The sequence below is a fragment of the Microcebus murinus genome, chromosome 5 (genome assembly GCF_040939455.1).
Source record: "Microcebus murinus isolate Inina chromosome 5, M.murinus_Inina_mat1.0, whole genome shotgun sequence".
NCBI classification, from domain to species: Eukaryota; Metazoa; Chordata; class Mammalia; order Primates; family Cheirogaleidae; genus Microcebus; species Microcebus murinus.
This window is the reverse complement of record NC_134108.1, coordinates 81,267,165-81,287,325: the sequence shown is the minus strand read 5'-3', so window position 1 is coordinate 81,287,325 and position 20,161 is coordinate 81,267,165. Positions and strand designations below refer to the sequence as shown.

The 20,161-nt window shown below is 38.8% G+C and overlaps 1 protein-coding gene across 2 annotated transcripts in view; it reads right to left on the bottom strand.

Moving 5' to 3' along the window:
- COL9A1 (collagen type IX alpha 1 chain) overlaps positions 1 to 19,861 on the bottom strand; it is an 87,260-nt gene extending 67,399 nt beyond the window's left edge. For both annotated transcript variants that reach the window (XM_076002742.1, XM_076002743.1), the window contains exons 1-7: positions 19,690 to 19,861; positions 19,130 to 19,203; positions 17,838 to 17,915; positions 17,572 to 17,704; positions 12,203 to 12,599; positions 1,221 to 1,304; positions 451 to 471 (exon numbers count right to left, since the gene is read on the bottom strand). In XM_076002742.1, coding sequence (XP_075858857.1) covers positions 451 to 471; positions 1,221 to 1,304; positions 12,203 to 12,599; positions 17,572 to 17,704; positions 17,838 to 17,915; positions 19,130 to 19,203; positions 19,690 to 19,703 — 801 coding nt within the window. In that variant the 5' untranslated portion in view covers positions 19,704 to 19,861. The remainder of the gene's footprint in view (positions 1 to 450; positions 472 to 1,220; positions 1,305 to 12,202; positions 12,600 to 17,571; positions 17,705 to 17,837; positions 17,916 to 19,129; positions 19,204 to 19,689) is intronic.
- Between the last annotated feature and the right edge of the window lie 300 nt (positions 19,862 to 20,161).

Here is a 20,161-nt window from a genome sequence, read left to right as displayed (position 1 = left end):
GGTTCAGTGCAGCCACCACAGGCGGCTGGAAGAACCAGCGGGCAAGGGAGCTTGCCTGAATTCCCGCCTTCTCCAGCAAGGCCTGCTCTAGACTGTGACCAGGAGGGGGGTCCGGGGTTGAGGGGAGTAAGAAGCAATCCAGGCTAAAAAATTAAGCCTCGGTCTCTAGTCACCTATTACCTTCAGCGCCAGAGACTGCAGTGTTAGGGCCCAGGTGGAGGAACAGGTGTCCTTTCCCAGACCAAAGTCACCTAGGGCCACCCCCCCCCCATTCCTACTGTACTAGCGGCAGGTGCTCATGGCTGAAGGTGACTCAGGTCGGAGAGCTCTGAGGATGCTCCGCGCCTTCCCCACAGCTCCCCCGACGGCTGCGCCCCAACCTTGCCTTGAAAAAACACAAACACTTGTGTGCGCTTGAAAAATGCAAACACTTCTCGGCCCCCAGCTTACCTCGTCGGTGGTCTGGCTGGGCTGGAGAAGAAAAGATGGGGAGAAAGTGAGAAAGCGACGTTCAAACTCCCGCACAACTTACTTGAGCCGCACACAAGCAGAGCCCCGACAGCAGCAGCCCGAGGGCCCCGCGGTTGCGCGCCGTCCAGGTCATGCCCGCAGCCCTCGGCTAAGCCCCTGGCCGGGCTCTGCCGCCTGTCGCCCCGCGAAGCTCCCGGACTCGCATAAAACGGCACTTGGACCCGCAAAAAAGAGCCCCAGGGAATAGCGTTTGCAAAGGTTCCGGGCCTAGGAGGAGGCGTATGTTCCCCCTGTTTATGAATGGCCCTGGAGAGGGTCCCGGGGATTGGAGGAGAGCTAGCGGGCCAGGGAGGAAGGATAGAATGACAACAGTCTCCCTTAACCCTTTCCCGGCAGCAGCACAGGCGAGGCCTGAACCAGTAAGTAGCTCTGCCTGCGCCCCACCTGCCCCGACGCAGCAGCCTCTGGTTGTCCCCAGAGCCTGCCAGCGCGGCCCGTGCCACTATGGGTGAGTAGATTTTCAAGTGTTCTGGAAGAGTTGTTTAAGAGTGGGAAAATAAGAGAGAGTCAGACTCCCGGAGGTGGTTTCTAGCAGCCAGGTTGCCAGTAGAACCTGTGCTTCCTTAACACTGGTTTGGTCAATGCAGCAAAGCACAAGACTCTTTAGGGAAAGAAGGTGGGGAGGTTGATGAGAGGGAAAAGGATGAGCTGGGCAGAAGTAGCCTTTTGCGGGTAGTCAAAGGACTCACCGTTATTCTGGCTGGCAGCTCATGGCAAGTTTCTCTCCTGGGTCTCAGGGGGTCGCAGTGAATCAGCATCCATTGAAGTTCAAACTGGAGAAAGGTAGCAAGACAGTCAGTTAAGGCTCTTTTGGAAGACAGAAGCTGGTCATTTAAGAGAGAGATGAATTTGTGTGATTGGAATACCAGCTGGAACCGAGTGAGCTCATTGGACCAAGACTCTTGCTTTTCTTTGAAAGCAATTTACTAATGGAAATGGACTGGAAGCCCTTCCCAAGTTTCTCTGATAATTGGATGTAGATGTCTTTAGCTTTGAATTACTCCATCATAGATAGCCCTAGCCAGGAAAACAGACCACCCACCGGCACTAATTTTCTATTTCTGTTCTCACCACAATCTCAACAGGTAGATCCTATCAAACCAAGGTTCAGAGAGAACAAGGAACTGTCCAAGTCACAAGCCAGTAAGTGTCAAAGTCCGGGTCGAAACCCAGGCCAATTGAACTCCACAGGGAACATATGCGCTAAGATTTTAGATGGGCGATCAAAGACAGAGACAGCAAAAATGTGGCAACCAGGAAGACAAGTAGAAGAAAGAAAATCCAGACCTGGAAAAAAAAATTGTATGCTAGAGGAGACATTCTCCATGGAGGAGTCACTGCTTAAAACAGAAAGAGGAAAGATCCAAGGTGCAGAAAATTAAAGGGAAATGTAAGAGTGGAGGAGAGATTAAATTTTTTTTAAATTTGTATAATTTTTTTTTTTTTTTTTTTTTGAGACAGAGTCTCGCTTTCTTGCCTAGGCTAGAGTGAGTGCCGTGGCGTCAGCTTAGCTCACAGCAACCTCAAACTCCTGGGCTCGAGTGATCCTTCTGCCTCAGCCTCCCGGGTAGCTGGGACTACAGGCATGCACCACCATGCCCGGCTAATTTTTTATATATATATCAGTTGGCCAATTAATTTCTTTCTATTTATAGTAGAGACGGGGTCTCGCTCTTGCTCAGGCTGGTTTTGAATTCCTGACCTTGAGCAATCCGCCCGCCTCGGCCTCCCAAGAGCTAGGATTACAGGCGTGAGCCACAGCGCCCGGCCTTAAATTTGTATAATTTTACTCATTGGTTGAAAAGATAAAAATTTCTAGACACTCGAAATCCAAATGTATCCTGATAACTTCTTACATTTTTAGCAAGTGTTAAGGAAGAAAGAAGACACAGGAAAGGAACAGAGCAAGGGATGAGTTGCTCAGTCTGAATCTGAAAAGAGCCTCAGGCAACAAGGCAAAAAATAAAATAAAAATGTTATATCCCGCAGGAAGCCTGAAGCCATGTTCCATTTCTTGCTAGACACTCCCAATTGGATCCATATTTCTTGATCAGTAGATTCTACTGGCATCATGCAAATGTCTTGCTAAGAATCCAGGCCCCACATCTAAATATTACCCCTTTTAGTTAATCCGATAGTGATTTTCATTCCACCCCACCTGCCAAATGGATTCTAGATCTGCTGAATCTAGAATGAAGTAAGATATGTTTTTTTTCCTACTGTTTTGGAATCATCCAGAGTTGAGGTTACTGAATGGAAGATCAAAATTGGAGATGATGAAGTCCTTCCCTTCTACTCACAGAAAAAAGGGGAAGTTAGACAAAAGGAAGTTTTGTCTAACCAGAAAACCTATATTCTTTGTTTACATAGTCCATTAAAGTTCCTCGTTGCAAATGCGAGGTAATTCATTAAGCTGTTTTCTCAAAAATGTAATTTTCTCTTGATAAATTGGTACACCTGTTTAAATATGTGAGCTGCAATTGTGGCATGGGATAATGGGGGAATGGAAGGTAATTCATCTGTGAATACAGGCTGGGTTGTTCAGAGTGCCACATAGATCAAGGGTTTCTGAACACATCTGTGTATCCACATAAACACCACCTACGCACTAATAATCATCTATACAACAACCATTTTTTGGCATGCAATATAAATTCCAATTTGCATGCTAATTATTTTTGAAGGAAGATTGGCAGAGTGCCTTGGTAAAAGTCACTTTCATTATATATCTAAAATGCTGATTTCCACACGTTTCTCATTTTTATACCTGAAATCATTTGTCTCTTTGACTACTCACTGACAAAATATATGTGACAAATATTTTAATTTAGTCCTTCAGTCAACATTTTCAAAGTCCCAATATAGGCCAAGTGCTAAGGAAACACTCTAGGAAAAGCAAAGATAATTCCCCTTCCCACAATGAGTTTATAATTTGTAACACTTGAGAAAAATACAAGTAGAGAAATAAGAAGAGGTTTTTTTTTTTTAGTCTACAAAGTAGAACATAAAATGCCCTAGAAAAATTCATCCTTCTCAACATAAAATAATTCTCCACTGTCCCAAAGAAAACTGAGTGGTGTGAGTACAAGGTGCCCTGATATCTGCCCAGATTTGGCATTAGTCAGTTCTTTTCTATAGGACTGTTGTCATTGATATTAAGGTATAAGTCCATTCTTGAGAATAGAGTGATGTCCAGCTGACAACACACTTAAGCAAGGAATTTTGGCCCCAACTCTTTATTCTTTTAATAGGGTTAGTGATTTCTACTTATTTTGCTAGGTTGTTAGGAAAGATTAATATGATGTTTAAGCCCTTCATAAGAACCAAACAAAAACTAACTGCAGACAACTACTTTTTCCCCCTGAGTTTTTAATGACAAACCATGAAACGTGGCTCAATGTTAATGAGATTGACACGAGGCTTGATTTTTGCAAACTGAATTATGATTAAATTTTACAAACACAAAACATCTACAAACTAGCTCTTTAAAGATAGGTTTTTTTAATAAGACAGATGTTTCAAACTGAATTATGATCAAATTTTACAAACACAAAACATCTGCAAACTAGCTCTTTAAAGAGAGATTTTTTAATAAGACAGATGTTTCATTAAGTTTTTGTCTTCAGTGGCACCAAAGATTTAAAGATATATTTGAATTCTCAGATTTCAAACTTCCTTTCAGTTTATGACAAAATGTTGGTTTCTACCATAACAGAAGCTCTCCTCCAAGTGAAGCTTCCTGGTTACTGAGCAGAAGGCTCTGAGCTGCCTCAAAATGAGAAATTTCCCAAACTCTATGTAGACGAAGCCATGCAGTTCCAGACATAGTGCTAGGGATGTAGTTACGTGGGCAGCACTCATCTGGATCATACCACAGGCTGCAGCAGAATGGTGAAAGGAAACAGCAGTAGATTTGGAGTTAGCAGACCTGGCATATAACCATTTATTTTTTTCAACATATTTTTATATAACACATTTATGTGTGCTTTGAGGTAGACACTATGAAAGACACAAATATGTCTAGTATATAAGGCAGTATCTAAGCCAAAAAATGCTTTTGATGATAAATACTATAGCAGTTGAGGTGACAGAGACATTTTTCTGGCTAAGGCCATCAATGAAAAGATCAGATAACATGTAACATGTGAGTGGAGCCCTAGAGCACCCCTCTCTCCAAAGCCCCACTTCTGCCTTCATGAGCAGAGACGGGGAGTGTGAGGGTTAAGGTTCTGAACAGAGCGGGCAATAGCAACAGGGCACAAAAGTGGGAAGTGGTAAATAAAGAAGAGACCAGATTCACTGGTACAGAGTAGATATCAGATTTTTTTCGATCTTGAATTCTAAGCTAAGGAATTTGGGTAGCATCGTGTAGATTACTATTGAATTGCCATTAAAAGAATTTTTGCAAGGGATGGAGATGGGGAAAGGTGACCTGATGTTGAAGCCATCCACGGAGATTCATTTGGTCATAAATGCCTGATGCTTTGAGTCAGAAGGAGGCCAGTGTGGCAAAACATGGAGTGTTGCACTCTGAACTATGGTGAGGTCTCCTGAGTTATCTGCCAGTTAAAATAAAACCCTCCCTTCATTTTACATCCCTCTTCAGCTGCCATCCTGTTGTCTGTTCCCCTTTATACGAAACTCAAATGAGTTGTCTATATTCATTGTCTCTAATTCCTCTTCTCATTTTCTCGTGAACCCTTCCCAATGGGGCTTCCACTCCCAACACTCCAATGGGTCTTTTCTCAAGATCACCCTCATTGGTTTATAAACCCAATGGTGGTAAACAACCCCCTGATGCTAAATTTGACTGGCTTTTAAAAATAAATAAATAAACCCTATGGTTGACTCTCAGTCCTCACCTTATTTTATCTATCCACAGCACTTGAGTCCGTTTCTTATTCCATCCTCTTTTTTTTTTTTTTTTTTTTTTTTTTTTTGAGATAGAGTCTCACTCTGTTGCCTGGACTAGAGTGCCTTGGCGTCAGCCTGGCTCACAGGAACCTCAAACCCCTGGGCTCAAGCAATTCTTCTGCCTCAGCCTCCCGAGTAGCTGGGACTACAGGCATGCGCCACCATGCCCAGCTAATTTTTTGTATATATATTTTTAGTTGGTCAATTAATTTCTTTCTATTTTTAGTAGAGATGGGGTCTCACTCTTACTCAGGTTGGTTTCGAACTCCTGACCTTGAGCAATCCTCCCGCTTCGTCCTCTCAGAGTTCCATCCTCTTTAAAATACTATCCAGGGCACCACAATCTCCTGATCCTTTCCAATATCACAGACTCCTCCTTCTTAATCTCTTTTGAAAAATCTTCCTCAACTCGGCAATCTCTAAATGTTGATTATTTCAGAACTCCATCCTAGAACTTCTCTATTACACTAATCTCTTGCTTATTTCATGGCTTTAAATACCATATACATGATGACAACTCTCAGAGTTCCCAGTGGAACTTGTCCCTAGCACACCAGAAGCACACATCTAACTGCCTGCTCAGCATCTTCACTGTGATGTCTAACAATGAGCAAACTCCTGGTCAAACTTACACATTCCAAGCCAATTCATGATTTTCTCCTTCATACCTGATCTTCCCATAGTCTTTCCCATGTCAGTAAGTGGCAACTCTATACTTCCAATTACTCATGCCAAACATATTGGCTCATCCTTGATTCCTCTTTTTCTCTTACACCCCAAATTCTTTTTTCTTTACCCTCAAAATATATGGGGATCTGACAACATCGCACCACCCCCACCACTACCGCCCTGTTCCAAACCAAGTCCATCTCTGCCTGAATTATTGTACTAATTCTTAAGATCTCCCTTGCTCCTAAGTGCTTCTATCCTTCTCGTCCCCCTATGGTATATTATCAACATAGCAGCCTAAGAGATCCTTTTAAAATATGAGAACATATTGCTTATGTATCCAGAACCATAGATAGCTGCCCATCTCACACAGCATGAAAGCCAAAGGTGCTAACACAACTTCCCCACCCCATCTCTATCATGTTACCCACCAGCCTCATTGCTTCCTTCCTCAGACTCATTCCAGCCACACTGGTCTCCAGGTGGTCCATAAGCCAATACCAGCAGCAATCCCTTTTACTCACTGTTCTCTCTTCCTGGAACCCTCCTCCCCAGATATGCACATGCTAATTCCCCCAATTCCTTCAGGTTTCTGCTAAAAGATTTTCTTCTCAATGAGGCCTTCTCTCCAGGCACTTCAATTTCCTGCTTCATTTTTCCCCATAGCTTTTATGGCCACCTGGCATACTTTACATACACTCATTACATAAACTCATTCACTGTGTCTGTCTCCTTTCCCCAGAATGTACACATTGGAAAAGTAATTTTTGTCTGTTTTTTCCACCACCTAAAATAAGTCCTATAACTTAGCAGATGTTTAATAAATAGTTGTTGAATGTTAATGAATAAATACATAGGGATGAATGGGAGATATAGTAATAAAAGAATTGATAGTATTTGCCTTCCGGTTTGATTATGATTTGGGGCAAACCACTTTCCCTCTCTGGGTTTCAATTTCTTCACATACAAACTGAGTGGTTTGGAGTAGATGTGCTCAAAGTTTCCTGCAGCTCTGAAACCCATGATTCTGTTGACACCACACTGTAACCAAAAAAACTAACCATACAGAGATTGACATGAACAAAGATGTCTTTATGATCTTAGCCCATATACATTTTTATAGAAATATAAAAACTAATAGCCCTGATTTATTTATTCCAACAATATAGGCACAGCTGAGACCAGTAAAAAAATGTTAGTGCTTTTAATTTTTTATTAAAAGCAAGTTTAACCAGCATTTAGCTTTTATCCTAGTTATCCACAGCCTCTTCCCCACAATCTTGACTCCTATGTTAGCAGCTTTACTTTCTGTGTGTTCTCGTTTCATCGCCACCTAGTGGCAAACCCAGCTGAGCTGATGTTAATATGGTCTGGAATGCAGCAGGCTGGGTTCCATCTCCCAAAAATTGTTTTGACACTCAGCATCCAAAAATATTTTAATCAAGTCAAGTTTTATAAAAAGTATCTCCTACGGATATGTATAGATAATATTACCGTTTCTTTTTATTAAATTAGTACTTTCAAGTGGAAGAGTATTTGTAAAACATGTACTTGTCAAAATAATTTAATAAGCAAACTTAGTTTAGATATTATGCATAGTAGATAATATGCATCCCTTAAACCACTAAAAACATAACTTTTCTGCAATATTTCTCAAATTATGGAAATAATATTAATCATAACCTCATAATTTATTTTTTCCATATTATAATTCATGATACTTTCATTATTTTCACATTTAGAGGTTAGTGCGATTCAATTCTGTGGAATAGAGAAAAAGCAAAACCACTAACTGCCTGCTCTCACATTTTCTCTGAATCTAATGAAGATAAACATAGAGCAACATGTCTGAAAATATATTTTTAAAAGCATTAAACCTGTCTGATTAATCACATTCCATTTGGGTTATTTGGAATATGCACAAGTACAAAGAATGGCTTAAATAATATATTTGTATGGCCACATAAACTTTTATCTTCCCTCAAACAAGCCCAAACTCCCAGTGTACATCTCCGAAAAGGGAGAAAGGCCAACTTTGTTTTCTAATAGAACTGTACCAAATAACTCTCCTAGGCAATCATGCTGACAACAAACAATAAAGAACCTGTCATAAAATAACATGTTTTTATGGTATGCTTCCAGGAAACAAAGCTTTGCAGTGGGATAAATGGCACCATCCTAAAATATTGGCACAAAGGAGAATAGAAAATATGGGATTTATTGCTTTAAAATCAAACTAACAATGTATTACAGCAGTGCATCGGGAAAAAATATAAAATGCTCTGAGCCCACTAAATAACCATGAATGATGAGAAGGTATTTGAGTTGTATGTGAACAGCTACAGCGCAAGCCTTACGAAAACCTTTTGAAATTGGCTTCCCTTTTCCATTTAAAAAAGGGAAAGGGACAAAAGATAGGATAAGCAGGAGGAAAATCACAAATAAGTACAATAAAAGTGAGTCTTTTAGCATTAGTGATCTATCAAATGATGTTTTCAATTGCATTTTGTATTATGCAGTTCCTAGGGCTACCTTTTGACAGCTGACAGTATCTTTAGAGGGGACATTTTGCTTTTGATTTATTTATCAAAGAAAAGCAAGGGTGGGCCCTGAAAAAAAGTATTCAATTAATGTAGAATGTCAGAGAGTAGAATGAATCCAATTGCATGAAGAAAAATTGAAAAACACACTGTTATCTATTGTTTTCATGCTATCTTTTCATGCTATTTCATTTCAATTTACAATTTTTTATACCATAGTACTGAATATTTGCTGTCTTCGAATTAAGAGAAGGATGACCTACTGGTACAGTTTTTCTACCTCTTAGAATATGTGCATACCACTACCCACTACTCTCTAAGATCTCAAAGGGACAGGTAGTCATTGTCGATCTTCAGTAATTGCCAGAAACTTCATATCTCAGCCACAGTGGTGAGAAGTCCAAGACAATAGGCCATAAAATAAAACAAGGGTCTAGGGACAACTATGGACACTTGGGCTTTGTCCGTGGACTTATATGAGCATTTGACTCTCTTCAGTTCTGAAAAATGAGGAAGAGTGTGGGAAGACTAATGGCTTGAAAAGAAAAGAATCGATACATGTAGGAATTTCCAAATGAGAGTCCTTTTGCCTGGAACAGTGGAGCTTCTCTTCTCCTGGATAACTTATTCATCCCTGGGATTCTTCTCCCCTTCTCCCCAGAAGAAGAATGTTATCCTTCAGAAAACATCCTTGACTCCCACTCTCAGGCCTCCCTGCCCTGCTCTTGGCGAGGAGATTTTTCTGAGTGCTTCCTGGCTCACAGTACATGTCACTGTCATGGTCCTTATCATGTTATATTGTGATTGTTTCCTTATCTCCTTATTGTCTCCTTATTCTCCATACACTGATGAAGACAAAGCCTGTGATGTATTTGACCTTGTTTACCTGGTATATTTGCACCCAGTGAAAGTTTCCTAAATGAACAAACAAGTAGGACTAATGTCTGAGGACATGTTTTATATTGTCCAATCTTCCTTCCTTTTATTTTTTAAACATTTATGTTGTTTTTCCTACCAAGTAAATTCGGAAGACAAATCACAAATGCCTTCCCAGGTAAGAATAATGATATGCTTTATAAGGAAATATGAGTGGCTGCACATATTTTTCCTTTTCTCAAAAGAAAAACAGTTAGGATAGCAGAAAATAAGGTAAATTAGAAATTTTGTGCCTAACCCTGCTTCTTACAAGCCAAGAGACCTGCTTGAGGTAACTTTTTCAGCTGAGAAATGCAGATAAAACTATCTGTACTTGCTATCTTATAAAGTTGTTGCCAGGATCAAACAAGTTAATGGAAATGGAAGCATTTTGAGAACTTTAAATTGGGATATTAAGGGTATTAGAATGGTTTTTAATAAGTATAAGTGGGCTTTTCTTACATAGTTTTTAAATTCTTTATCTTATACAGGGTGAAGGTTGAGGAACACATTTTGGTGAGAAGTTAGTTTGACATTGTCACTTCCAGTCCTTGAATGTAGGTATGATTTTTTTGGCCTATAACCTTGATCTAGTTTAGCTATTATTGTCACTGCCACCAGCACCAACACCACCGCCATCCAATATGGAACTTTAATGGGCTGTTAGGCCCGAGTCTCCTTTGTGTTTCCTGGTAGGGGAGTCAGAATTCACTCTGAAGAAACAAATTTGTACATGCCTATTTCAAATTCGTTTTAACATCGGCTACAGCATACTGACTTAGAAAAGCTCCTTCGTGGACCAAAAACATAAGGTAAAACCAGCTGCCAGGTTTCTGGTTGCATTCCTGCACATGGCAGAATAAAACAGGAGACAATTTCTACTAAACTGGTCTCCAATGTGATATGAGACTAGACTTGGCAGGAAACCTACAATCAGCTATGACATTATTGGCAAGACTATAATGTAGTGGAGCAATATTGAAACTTTACTGTCCTGGCAATCAGACAATTTAATAGCATATGAGCACCCAGAATTCAGAACTACAGATGCTTTAAAATATTTTTAAAGCCAAAAAATCAATAAATCAATTTTTAATACTTGATTGATATTCTGTTATGAATAACCTAAAGTTTCTTCCCCCTCACCTATGGTCCAGAAATGACGCAGCTATTGCAGAAATTTGGTGTTATCTAAAAATCTTTCCAGCATCATAGCAAAGATTCTTGCTGCACAAAATTTCAAGATGGCACAACAGTGGTCCCATCGACTTTCTGACCCAGCCACTCGAGGTGTGATAACTCATTAAATGAAGAAATACTTTCTCAAGAGTCTACAAGCCAGAGTGGTAGCGTGACAGTTACAAATTGTTTCCTGTCCATCACAGAATATAGAAATTTCACACTACCCTTCACACTAATCACAATTCTTCCCTTGAAACCAAGTTATTTGAACAATTCCATTACTGAAATCCCTGTCCCTGATAACCTTTTTTTTTCTTTGGAGAAGTGCACAGAAACAATTCAAAATCATTGTATCACCCCTGCTACGGGGCTTGTGACCAGAATGTAACAGCTCCATACCTCTATGACGGGGTGCGGGGGGAGGTGTTGGCATCAAGGGTTTATTTATTGAGCTCGAAATTCTTTAGTTTCCCCAAGGAGACACTTGTCCTCTAAGCTATATTTTCTACATTCCTGTCATAATATTATAAAATATCCTTTTAAAGGATTGTTCAGCGAAAGTGTAACAATTCAAAATGATAGAACTAACTATATGGTACTAGTTGGCACAATTACTTTGTCATTTTATAAATCCTTACCTTTATAACCAGGGATCTTTACAGTGAAATCATGAACACAGAGACTTAAAATCCTTTACTTCTATAATATGCACACAAGATCTACTCCTAAATAGATAAATATTATGCCCTCTATATAATTTTCATTTGTGTTGATCAGACATCACAGGGCTTCCTAACCTTCTCTCTCACCACTCTGCAGTCAGCATTGTTCACCTGGACACACACACAAACACACACACACACTCACACTGTCATGTATATCATGATTTTACATCATTCAAATCAGCCAGTCTTAGACCCTTGAATGTGCCCCACGTATTCTATACTTCTTTTTCCCTTAATGGTCTTACCTACAGCTGGAATGCACTGTCTCCCGTTCCTTTGCTAATTTAAATCTTTACATTTCAAAGTTCATTGCTTCCAAGAAACATGGGATTCTTGACTAACTAAATCCATCGCCCATCTTAACCTTACTTTGAATATTCTCATGAATCATATACACACGATACGTGCCACACCGATATGGCTTTCTTTCTAAGTTGCCTCAGAAGGATTCTGGGTGCTCCAGGTGGGCATGCAATACCTGCCAAGTAAGCTTTAGGCTCCTCAAGACCGGAAGCTATCTATGCAACTCCCTCTGATTCTTCTTTCCATCTGGTACACGCTATGCTCAAAATAGGCACCGAAAGCTTTTTGAATAAGAGCTTGGGTAATAGTTTTAAAATCAATGACTGTCGTTTAAGACATTCAGCTGATTATCAAAGATGTCTGAGGTATTAATTTTTAGCGATATGTTTTTGCTTTAGTCTTAGCGCATGGTTTTATACTTACTGGAACAGAAACTTGAGGGTTATCTGCAAGTTTTCCCAGCACAGCAAAGCCATCAACATCGACTGGGCCTCTTGGCTTTATTGGTAAGGATTCAATCCTGTTGCAGTCCACAAAAAGAGTAGCACTGTTCCTTTCCACACCAATCATGATCTTATGCCACTGGGAATCAAACAAGGAGGGCAAATTCGAAAAGGCTGCGGTTTGGAGACTGCCATCCAGTCCTTTGTATGAAAATGCAACGGATTTTGTTTGGCCATTAATCTTTATGCCAACTTGCTCCTTCCCTGAGGAATCCTGAATCTGCCAAATGTTCCAGTTCTTTTCAAGTGTGCTTCCAGTCATCCGAAAAGTAGTTAAAAAGGAGTATTCTTCAGGCAGTCCACTGGGATATAAATTCCTGAGTAAAAATTTAAAATAGTAAATATCAATCAGAATTTCTGTACCCATACATATTTACCATATTCTCTTTTTATGTTGGATTCTAGACCCACGGAAAGGCTACAGTGTGAAAAACTATGTAGTATTTGTTCTTTCATGACTGTTAATAAAGGCCTTCACAGAAGTTCAATCATTCCATCTTAAAATACACATTTTAAAAAACCCTCCCTCATACCTAAGGAAGATTTCCAATGCCACATAATCCCAACAATATTACTATTTATGATTCCCAAAGAGCTACTGTTCAGCAATTTCATCTCAGCCAAAAAACACATTCTTGCAAAGTTCTTGGCAACATTTCTTTCACAAGTGAGAGACAGAATCTTTAGAAATCCAAATCAGCTCTACTAGTTTATGACACTATTTAAAGCAGTCAGCAGCAGCTTTTAATTTTTTTATTTTAATGTAACATGTTAAGATTATTTGTTATTTTCATAATTGTTTGGGAATTCCACTCCATAATTATATCCAAGACCCACATAAGCATTTTGAGAATCAGTAACTGTACAGACTTTAGAAGCTTCTTCCCACTGAGTATGTTTTGGGGAGATTTTCGTTTGTTTGTCTATTTGTTGAGATAGGGTCTCATTCTGTCACCTGGGCTAGAGTGCAGTGGCATCATCATAGCTCACTGCAATCTCAAACTCCTGGGCTCAGGCACTCCTCCTGGCTCAGCCTTCCAAGTAGCTGGGACTACAGGAGTGTGCCACCACATCTGGCTAATTTTTTAATTTTTTGTAAAGATACATTTATCTCATATCTCACTATGTTGCCCAGGCAGAGGATGTTTGTCTTTTTAAGGAGTTCAAAATACTATGTTAAAGTAGCAGGTAGCAGCATGTCACTGGATGTGTGAGAAGGGAAAGGTGACCAATTCTTACGTCTCTACTACAACTCAGTTGTTCCTTAATCTGCCAACCGAGACTGTATGATTGCTAATTCCTTTACTGCTTTATTTTTTTTTCCTTTACTGCTTTAAATGGCAGCACAAGAGAGGTTGTGTCCCTAAGTTACCTCCAGTCTATATAAAGACCATAACCTGGAGCTGTACCAGCTACCTGGATCTTCTGTTGAAGCCAAGCTACTAGAAGCTGAAGACCTTTAAAAATCAGGACATGTAACATGTAAACATCATCTTTCAAGGACTTGAAGGTTTTATCCTTCTACCTTCCTCCTTCTAAGCATAGAAAAGTTCCTAAGCAAGGAAGAAATGCTAGGCAAACTAGATGCCATTGAATTTTCTGTGCTAAATAATAAAATTTGATATTTCTGAGAACAGTTATGGACCAGGACCTAGAGTCCCAAATAACCTTCCTTTGGGTCAAACTTTTGTTATGTATCCCTCTTCAATTTGCTAAGATTTTCTGCCTGTACTCTGACTTTAACTGTAAAACTTTATCTCTTATGATAGCATAAACAAACTTTTAACTTATTTTTTTAATATTTTTGCAAACTTTCAATAAAATGTAACAACTACCTCAATAAATTTTATTGCTTTGTTAGTTTTATAAGGATAAGAAAAATGTGAAACTTTTCATCTGAGTACCCTTCCTTTTATCATCCAAGTCTTCCTTGTAGCCATTTTCTAATATTTTGGTTTGTATCTAGGGTACTAGATGAATTTCTTTATCAATGCACATTTTGATATGATCACTGGTGATGTGTATCATTCTTATTGCAGTTTTCAATTCACTAGATATCTTTTATATAGGTCAAGTATACAGCAAGTTTGAACATGTACCTTTAAAAATATTCAGTTTGGAGCTAAAGAAGAAAAATTTATAGAAGAACCATTTACTGTTTACCATGTGGAACTATCTAGACATCACTCCAGATATGTGTTTTTAATATATTTTCTGTGTGTCATATTGTCTTTGACTTTGTATTTTTCATAATTATACCTGTTCCAGAATGATCCCTAGAGAAGATACTAAAGTTCACTAATGTCAATATAATGTACTGCCTATAGTTTAACTATAAAAACTTATGGAGGTTTGTACATCTCATTTAACTGACCTCGATAAATTTGAAGCTGGGATTTGGTGTATGTAATGCCAAAAACTAAAAAAAAGGAGGTGGGTTGGGGTTGCTGAATGAATACCTCATTTATAAATATACATTAAACCAAGGTCATCTGTCTCTTTCTCTCCACACATATGAAGATAATATATATGTGTGTGGGTATGTGTACAAATATAATTTATCATGTTATTCATTTTTCAAAGTACGCTAGTACAGTAAGTCGATATAGTAAGAGGAAAAATTATTTTATTATTCATATTAATAAAATATGTATGTATTCGTATATACCTAAGACCACTTAAAAGTCTCACAAGTCTAATTTATAGAACAGACAGCCCCATTGACTTTTTTTGAACACCTGAAATTCTGCTCTTCCAAATATGCTGTACACATCGATAAGTAAACTTGACAGCATACATAATTTAAAAGACATTGGGTCTATAAATGATTTATTTCATTATGTTACAATCTGCACAGAGCACCTTCAATGAAGAACCATAAGAATTTGAATAACAGATTAAAAAGTCTTTGAGCCTTGGAATATTGTTTATGACCTTAACCCAAAGAAAGCCAAAGACTGTGTTTTTAAGGCAAATAAACAAGATGTTTGTTAGTGGGAGTTGAGAATGCGAAATTATTACGTCTAAAGAATAAAAGACAGCAAAAAATTTACATGTCTCATAAGCTTTCAAAAATCGAAAAGGTAAGTAAGGATAAATTGTGACTCTATCACATTAGTTACATATACCATATTCTTCTTTTCCTCCCACAAAGATTCTGCTAATAGTTTCTCTTCGCTATCTCAGGGCCTATATTCTCCAACAAAGAAAATCCCTTTAAACCAAAATTGTCTACTCTCTGTTTGGCCTGACAGCAATTTCCATTTCTACCCGCCCTGTCACCTGGCGTTTGAATGAGGAGGGCTTAGAGGGCAGCTTGAAAAGAAAGGATCCACTAGAAGAAAATACTCTCATCTATACATATTCTCCTCTTCTAGTGCTTTCCATCACTAATAATAAACACCTAATACAACTGGGTCCCAGGCTTTGTTTAGGCACTCTCTAGTTATTAACATTTACTCTACATAGCAACTTTATGACATAGTTCTTATTATCCCAAATTTTAATCTGAGGGAACTGAGACATAGACAGTTTAAGTAACTTGTCCAAGAATAATAAATTTTACTGCCTATTTGAGACTCCACATATCTCAGCCCTCTGACTCTCCTCTTTCTCTTTTTATTTCTTTCTCCTATTTCCTTCTCCTAATTCCTTCCTCCTTTCCTCATCTCTTATTAAGCTTTGACAGTAAAACAAGAGTTTTTAGTCTTTGCGGGGGGACAGAGAGTCAAATATATACTGAATATGAGACATTGGTTATAGCCTGGGTACGTGATTTAGTGATGCTAGCTCTAGCATTTAGAGGAAAACAACGACTGCAAAGGTGAGCAGGAGGTAGGGGGCCTATGTGGCTTCAAGTTCGTCAATCTCTGAATTCAGAGTTAATGACAGTCGAGACTGTAATTTCAAATCATAGAATAGAAAATTAAGTCAGTATTGGAGGTCTTGTGTCATGCTTAATTGTTTCATCAAAGAAAAAATATTTAGAAGTTTAAGAGCACAACTGTACATGAAAAGAAAATATAACCCCAAAAAAAAGTCAGTGTAGCTATTACCATGCCCATAATCTTTCCAAGTGTGAATGGTTTTCTAGGGTCAGTACGGAGTAGTGTTTAGAAACACAACCTCTGAAACCATGCTGCCTGGGTTTCAATCCTCCCAGCATGTCCCAACTTCATTAACCTTATGCAAATGCAAATAAATTAAACTTTTAGGGTTCAGTTTCCTTCCCCATAATGTAAAGATAATAATGTCCCTACATCATAGGGTTGTGATGAAGATGAGATTAATATTAATTAGTAAATTTATAAAAAGAGCTTATACATGCACTATGGTTGTATTATAAAATATACAATAATATATCGTATGATCAAAATATGAATTTCTATCTGCAATCTGGTACTATATCAGATTATTTTAATTTTATCAAAATTTTTTATTTTTATCAACATTTAGAGTTTTGATATTATTTGCCTGTCTTAATTATTACACCTTTACACCTTAATTTTTATCAAAGTCCTAATTTTCTTGTTCATCTGCTAAAGGAATATTAATTCTACTTTTTTGCAGCACAGTAAAACATATAATAGTTACAAGAATCACAAACAAGGTATTTAGGTATATCAAAGGTGTATCAAAACTAAATCACTGAAGTTCATTCATAATGATGAGGACTTAACACTTACACATACACTAAAGTTATCTCAGTGATAAATAATTTAAAGAATAAAGGGCTTAGTTCCAGAGAAGGAGATCAGTGAAGTCGGGGATTTCTTTTATTGTTATCATGACCATTGTTTCTGTTATAATCATTTTAGTTTTGCTTTTGTTTGGTGTCTGCCAGGAGCCAAGCAAAGGAAGTGTGGTTCTATTAAATATTTCAGCACCATGATGCTTGAACAGCGCCCTTGTGAGTCTTCTATCCACGCTGTGGCTTCTAGTTAAATTTATGTTTAACCTCTGGCACTTTTCACAGAGGGCCCTTTCAGTCAAAAGCAGACAAATTATAGAAAAACAGAAAGAAAAGTAATAAGAACGTGTCCTAAATCAATGTATAATAGTCTCAGTGATGATTTTTTCCTGGAATGGAAAGTAAATTACATACTGAAAACATGAAGACCAGTATTCAGGCACTGAAGATAAGTAGGTAAACAAGTTTCTTCATCTTTAAATAAAATTACAATCCAAGAAGCATTGAGTATGAGAAAATACTCTAATATTAGATCACTATCCATTTTTTAAAAATGCATTTGAAGTAGATAATTAGATTAAATGTTTTTGATATATTACCTGGTTGGAACTCTGAAATCTACATTATTTCCCAATTTGTAAGCCACTTGTAATGCAGTTGATCCCACTACTCTCTGGATAGCTCTTCTAGATGCTGCTCTATCTACCTGGAACTGAGAAATCAGGTCAAACCCTATAGAAAGGGAATACAAAATGAAAAGTTCAAAATGAGATTGATTTTATTCCTTTCCACAACTTTCCCAAATAAAAGAATATATCAGGTTTACAGAAAGCATGCATTTTCAATGTGATACATTGCTACTTGCCTGGTAAGTCATCTTGGCCAATTCTGATCTTTGGACAGAGTTCATTTCCACCGTTAGAATTTGAATTGACAGGGAATCCTGCAAAAGACCAGGATGGACCAATAATAATAACTGAGCAACTATTTAAAATACAATGTTATACAAGCTCCTTTATCAGTAGTGTATTTGGCTTTAACTCTATGCCCCTACGATTATAATTCTTTCACCTTCCACTCATCCCGGAAGGGATACAAGGCACAAAGTTGCTTTAATAATTTGTGCTGGTAAAATATTCCTTTTGGGGAGGTTAGGAATTTGTTCTTTTTGGAACCAAAAATGCATAATGTCCTGAATTGCACAGGGTTACAAGCCTGTTTGGAAAACTTCTGGTGGTTTGGTTTAGAAAATATTACTTAAAAACCACAAATTTTAGAATTTCAATGATAATTCAGAGCTAGCCTCGAGGCAGTTCTAGAGAGTAGAATTTTTAGGAATCTTTGTCAAATAGAGGAGAGAAATGGGCAAGTCTTGGTATTTACTAAGCCTAAATAAAATATAGAGCATAAATTTAATTTCGTAAACTCATTCTAATAGATCAAGTAAAGGTCGCGACTAGATTATTACTAGCATCCTAGAATTGGTAAGAGTAACAAGAAGAAGAAAATCATCATGAGAAGGATTAAACTCTCAATTTGAAGAGAAATCCTAGATTAGAACTGGGTTCTCCTTGCACAAGTGGGAAGTTGTAGGGAGGGAGAAATCTTTCACCACATCAGGATTCTTGTCACTATCCAACCTCAGCGCCTTGCTAAGATTCATCTGACAACGGAGACTTCCTAGACTTCAGAATAAGCATTACCAAGTCACAAAGCTTTGGCCTAGCCATCACGGTATGTGAAAAATACTGTTTACACCTCCCTGGACCCAGATTATCAAGGTCTGCCCACCCATCCTTCCATCCATCTGTCTACAAATTCATTCCGCCATACATTCACCCAAACTTTACCAATCACCATCTGAACCAGGCACTGCACTAGGTACTGGAGCAGACACACAGGCCTTCCTGCCAACTGGGATTGCTGGCAGGACTTACTTTCCATACCCAGCATTGACCACAAAAAAAAAAAAAAAAAAAAAAAAAAACAGGCACTAGAGTATCTCTGTGGCCCAAAGCAGGATTGAAGAGACAGGGTGTGAAGGATCGAGGGTGTCTCACCCAGTCTTCAACCAGCCACAACCCTGCCCAGTCATTTCTGACCATGATAATATCACTAACAGGTAATATTTCAAAATTTAGAAACCATGGCCCTTACTTGGACGACGCTTGATAGCCGCAGATGCCCAGGGTCCCACGAAACTGCATACAAAGAAGAAAGTTGGAATTTTCCTGAAGGTGGAAAGAAGAAAAATGACTCAAAAAGGAGTCCCTCTGGATGGGGACTACTTTCATATTTTCTATCCTGGTAAACCTAATTAACGTAGTGATCAAATCCCAATATAGTTTTTTTTTAATTTTGACTTTGAAACTTTACTGAGAAATGTAATAAATTCGTATGTTTCCAGCTCTCACTGTTCTTGTTTTATCAACCTCACTTTCTCAGCATCTACCTATCTCACTGTTTCTATATCTATTTCCTCGTCTTTTCTTTTATCTTTGATTTTCCACCTCTCTCTTTCTGCAGCTGTCTCTTTCTCGCTTTCTCTCTCTTCTGTCTTTAATGATTACTCTCATCTTGCTCTTTCATCTGTCTTTGTCTCTCACATTGTCCCTGATTTCCTCTCATCCTACCACTGCTGCAAAAACACAGACCCTTGGTTCTGGGGGCCCCCCAGCCCAGACTCCCCACAACTCTTTCCAGCCTCACAGTCTTACCAAAAGGTCTTCATTTTCCCGGTTGGTTTTCTTTGGTTGCCACAGTCCCTGTGAAGCAGGGGTTAGAGGGGAGTCACTGCTCCCCCAAGACCCCTTCACTGTCACCCTAGGACTGTGAGTTCTGTGCCAAGCCTTGGTCCCTCCTGCCCCTGTGAGGGCTAAAAGCAAAGGGAGAGAACCACAGGTACCTGGTGACACTTTAAACTGAAGCAGAGGAAAGGGGTGGGGAGAGGCTGCTCCGTAAGTCCAGACCTGGCCAGGGGGTGTGTCCTCAAAGCTAATAAGGTTGCACTGAAGGAGGGATTAACAGGGGAAAGTCTGCTGAAAAGAAAAAAATAAATAAAATCAGGATGTGGGGAAATTCACCAGAAAGATCCAGGCAAGCTGCTATAGGAACACAGTAGCAGCTTTCAGAACTGCTACAGGAATACAGTGGCAGCTTTCAGAACTGCTATAGGAATACAGTGGCAGC